The following is a 4,643-nucleotide window of genomic DNA, read 5'->3' as shown; positions in this document are numbered from 1 at the left end:
CATACAACATAATTAAAGCGATGCTGTCCCAGGGACCGCCCACGTTGCGTGCACGAGCTTTTGCAAAATAAATGTACACATACATGTTATTCAATCATCTCATCCAAACTGCTCGCGAGCGTCTGCGTTAGCCAGGCGCCAAAAACAGAACTTGGTTCTGCAAAGTCCCGCCAAATAACCACACCCATGTTCATCTCCCGTGAGAATTAGCAGCTAAAGCAAGCTAGCTAAAATGTGTTGTCGACCTGCTTCCCAAATGAATATACTTGTTCACAGTTTTGCAATATCCCAACTAACCCTAAACCCCGACTAGACAACATATCCCAACTAACCCTAAACCCCGACTAGACAACATATCCCAACTAACCCTAAACCCCGACTAGACAACATATCCCAACTAACCCTAAATCCCGACTAGACAACATATCCCAACTAACCCTAACCCCGACTAGACAATACATATCCCAACTTTGTGATGCTCACCTTCATTCTTTCGGGACTTTACGAGGATGACTTTGGCGGGCCGCGGGGGCTGGTTGAGCGAGCGCCGGTCGGCGCGCGGGGAGAGACTCCTCTCCCGTGAGCCACTGCGTTCCCGCTCTTTGTCCTTGTCTCGCCTTCCGGCGCTCCTCCCGCTGCGCCGGGCCGAGGCCCCACCCACRGCGCTGTAGGCGCTGGGGCCGCTGCGTGCGGAGCGCGTCTCGTATATCTCCTCGTCGTAGCTATCTTCCTCATCCTCCTCCTCATCATCATGCTCCGACATGGTCGCCCTCTCCCCCAGCCGACCCATGGGTACATGCACCTTCCGCTTCCGTCTGATCGTCTGAAGAAGAAGACAACTTTAGCACGATGTCACTAGATTACACCCCCATTTCTTTCCCCCCATGCCTTCCATGTAATCTCTAACTCCCTCCCTCTCTCCTTCCCTCGTTCTCTCTCATGACAAGACATTAGCCCCATAGAGACTAAATCTAATACATAATAATTGTTGTAATTTATTCTGTGGTAAGCGCCAAATCACTACATTATACCCGAAACTTCCTAGTTCTCCCTCTGGGGCATTCCATGCCCATTGGCGGTGCTAAGATATGACCCCCAGGTTTTAGCAGATGACAGGTTAGTCCCAAGAGTGCTATGCTCCAGGTATTAAAGATAAAGGAAACTGCCCAATTCAGATGTTCATACATTAGTAAGAGCTGGACAGGTGTTAAAGCCAGACTCAGTCAGTTGTGTCATTTTGTTAACATTTTACACCTTGTTTTGTTTGGGCGACAAAACAAAACCCAGGCAAGACATAATGTAAAACAAACCCAGGCAAGACCCAATGTAAACAAACCCAGGCAAGACCCAATGTAAACACACCCAGGCAAGACCCAATGTAAACACACCCAGGCAAGACCCAATGTAAACACACCCAGGCAAGACCCAAAAACACCAAGCAAGACCCAATGTAAACACACCCAGGCAAGACCCCAAGTAAACAAACCAGGCACTTTTTCATTGAAAACAATATACATAATCTGCTTCTCCTGCAAACACTTGTCTGGAAAAGTCAACCCTTAGAAATAGCATATAGGGTTAAATTATAAAATAAATTGGTCATCAAAAGCATAGTAAACTCAACATCCAAGAGGAAAACAATTAGCCAGCTAACAACTCCAGCAAAGTTTCAGAGTAAGGTCTCTCTTTACGTAGTGATGTCTCTCTTGTTGTGATGTGTATTTTTGTCCTATATTTATATTGTATTTATTATTTTTAATCCCAGGCCCCCKTCCCCGCAGGAGGTCTTTTGCCTTTTGGTAGGCCGTCATTGTAAATAAGAATTTGTTTTTAACTGACTTGCCTAGTTAARTAATGGTAAAATAAAATAAATACATAAATACATGTTTTATTTGTCAGTATAGAGTAAGTGCAGGTTTTATTTGGCAGTATAGCACATTTAGCAATGCGTGTGTGGATCTATCGGCTGTTTGCTAACTAGCGATGATCACCAGCAGTAGACAGCTAGCTGGCTCTCGTGATTATCAGACYTTGGCACGGTCCAGAGCAGCATGTGGGTACTATCACTAGAATAGCYGTGAGTGACGAGTCTTAGCAAGTTGAAAATAATAAAAATCYGATTGCTGAATGAAAAATCATCGCACAATTCCCATTTCATTCCAAAACTCATGTCAGCAACAGAAAACTTTGTAACATTCCCGGTCAGTGTTTTCAAATCTGCACTGCTATAGCACAGACGGACAGGCAAACAGCCAGGAGCCAATACATGAATCACAAGGATTTGTCAGCTAAATTACACTTTTATTCCATATCACTCAACTCTAATTTTTTTGAGTCTTGTTTAAAATAAGTGAGATATAGATCAGCCTATTTGTATTGTTGATGTGTTGCTGTTGTCGTGGATGGATCAGAGGAACAGATAGGCCTGGAACGTGAGCGATAAAATGATCAATAACATGATCCTAATTACCTGGAGAATTCCGACCTACAATTTGTAAACAAACCTCATAACACGTAAAAACTTAATTTGTATCAATTTGAAGTGACACAAATGGCAAATGAATTTTTTTTATTTTGACTTACCGAGTCTGGCTTTAACATAGGACTGTTAAATCTTAGGTTAGTCAAAATGATACTCACAATTTTAGCATTCTTGCCACTTTTTCGTAGTTGCTGTACTGCGTATGCATGTTCCACGTTGTCCATGGAGACAGCGTTGACCATCGTGACTCTGTCATTCTCCCTAGAAGGAAAGAGCGACTTGTAAAACAATGTAAACAATGTCTTTGTAAACAACCAAATGTTTAAAAAAAGAAGTTATTTAATACTATMATTTTGCACCATCCATTACCACCGTCTATGAATTTGAGAGAGGTTACATTTTCTCCAAGCCACATCCCTCAGCTTTATATCAAACCAAGGGAGCCCATGTGGTAACTCATCCCAAGAGAGGAGAGAAGGATCTTACTGCAGTAGGCCCTCGGCTGGCCCTCCCTTCAAGACGTCCGAGATGACGATGGAGGTCTCACCACTCTGAAAATGAGGGTTATCCCGACCTCCCGAGATGGCTATCCCAAAGCCAAACCCTGGTGCCTGCACAGAGATGGAAAATGGCATGTTCACTGGCTACCCTGGTGCCTGGTGACACAGAGACCCAGAGAGAGAGAGAGAGACTCAGGAGACTCGCATGTGACGTCAGAACACAATAGTATTCACCACAAAGAGAGAGAGAGGGAGGAAGGGAGGGAGAGAGCAAGAAAGAGCGAGAGCGAGAGAGAGAGAGAGAGTAGCATGTTAGAACACAACAACTGTATTCATCACAACCACTGAGAACTATCACAGACCTCTACAGTTCCAACAATTCCACTAGTACGTCACCTTCTAAACAAAGCATTGTATTGGTTTGATAGGGGAGAGTAGTAAACAGCTAGCAAKTTAGCTACTATTTAACAAGTGAGCCGTTTCTGCTGAGAACTAAAGTCTGGAGGTAGACTAAGTGATAACCTCATAACCATAGCCACCTTGCAACCGTTTATCCTCTTCAAAACAGTGACAGAGTTATTTACAGTTTCTACATTAGGTGAAGGTGAAATGGAGAGACAAGGAAAGAGGAGGAGTGTAGGAGGGAGGGGGATGGGACATGACAGACAGTGATTTGTATTGACAATCTATGCTTGTTGTGTTTATATGCCCGACCCTTGGCCTGTATGGAAGGGCAAGTTGTGACCTTGTGCTCTACGGCCTGGTGGAAGAATCATGAGAATCATTTAAAAGGGCAAAAACAGACCGTGTCCACGAGTGGTTAAAAGCAACATCCTTTCGCCTATGACCACAGAACATCGGCCATTTTCTATTCGTTTGAAGACGATTTTACATGTTGAATCATAACCGTGCGTCGGCAGCAGGTGATCTACTGAGCATGACCAACGTTCATTAAGGTGCGTCTTGTCCTTTATACAGAGGAGAATCCTGTAACACTTACTCTCTCCACACATCTATTTTACCAAGATCGTGTTCATTAGTGTAAACTTTTTWAAATGTTGCAACGGAAAACAAAAATGGTTGTTTCTTATTGGACAAGTCCTGGTAGTCCCTCCCCACTTCAGTCAGTTTTATTCCATTTGGTGCCTAATGAACAAGGTCCTGTTATTGTGTGTTCAGTGAGCATACTGTACGTGTACAGCTGGCAGCATGCTGACTAGTGGAGGCAGGAGGAAAAGAAGATGGAGGGAGCAGGGAAGAAGGACAAAATGGAGAAGCGAGGGAATGAGATGGAGCGACTGGACGACCACATTATCTTCCTGGAGATGGTGACCGACATTATCTCTCCTGAGGATGGATTGACCCAAACCAGTATTTCCTGGAGGATGGTTGAACCCACCATTATTCTCCTGGAGGATGGTTTGAACAGCCATTATCTCTCTCTGGAGGATGAACGACCAGCCATTATCTTCCGGGGATGGACGACAGCATTATCTCTCCTGGAGGATGGGACACAGCCATTATTCTCCTGAGGATGGACGACACCCATTATCTCTCTGGAGGATGGTTGAACACCCATTATATCTCCTGGAGGATGGTTGAACACCATTATCTTCTCCTGGAGAGTTTGAAACACCCATTATCTCTCCTGGAGGGATGGT

General features: G+C 44.4%; 1 protein-coding gene across 1 annotated transcript in view; it reads right to left on the bottom strand.

Moving 5' to 3' along the window:
* Positions 1-3,217, bottom strand: part of LOC112070026 (tight junction protein ZO-2-like) — a 23,400-nt gene extending 20,183 nt beyond the window's left edge. The window contains exons 1-4 of the mRNA XM_070438810.1: positions 2,969-3,217; positions 2,641-2,743; positions 484-823; positions 6-57 (exon numbers count right to left, since the gene is read on the bottom strand). Coding sequence (XP_070294911.1) covers positions 6-57; positions 484-823; positions 2,641-2,743; positions 2,969-3,117 — 644 coding nt within the window. The 5' untranslated portion in view covers positions 3,118-3,217. The remainder of the gene's footprint in view (positions 1-5; positions 58-483; positions 824-2,640; positions 2,744-2,968) is intronic.
* Positions 3,218-4,643: the final 1,426 nt, after the last annotated feature.

This window comes from Salvelinus sp. IW2-2015, unplaced genomic scaffold (genome assembly GCF_002910315.2).
Source record: "Salvelinus sp. IW2-2015 unplaced genomic scaffold, ASM291031v2 Un_scaffold1203, whole genome shotgun sequence".
NCBI classification, from domain to species: Eukaryota; Metazoa; Chordata; class Actinopteri; order Salmoniformes; family Salmonidae; genus Salvelinus; species Salvelinus sp. IW2-2015.
Note: the sequence above shows the minus strand (reverse complement) of the source record. Positions and strands in the feature narration are given on the sequence as shown.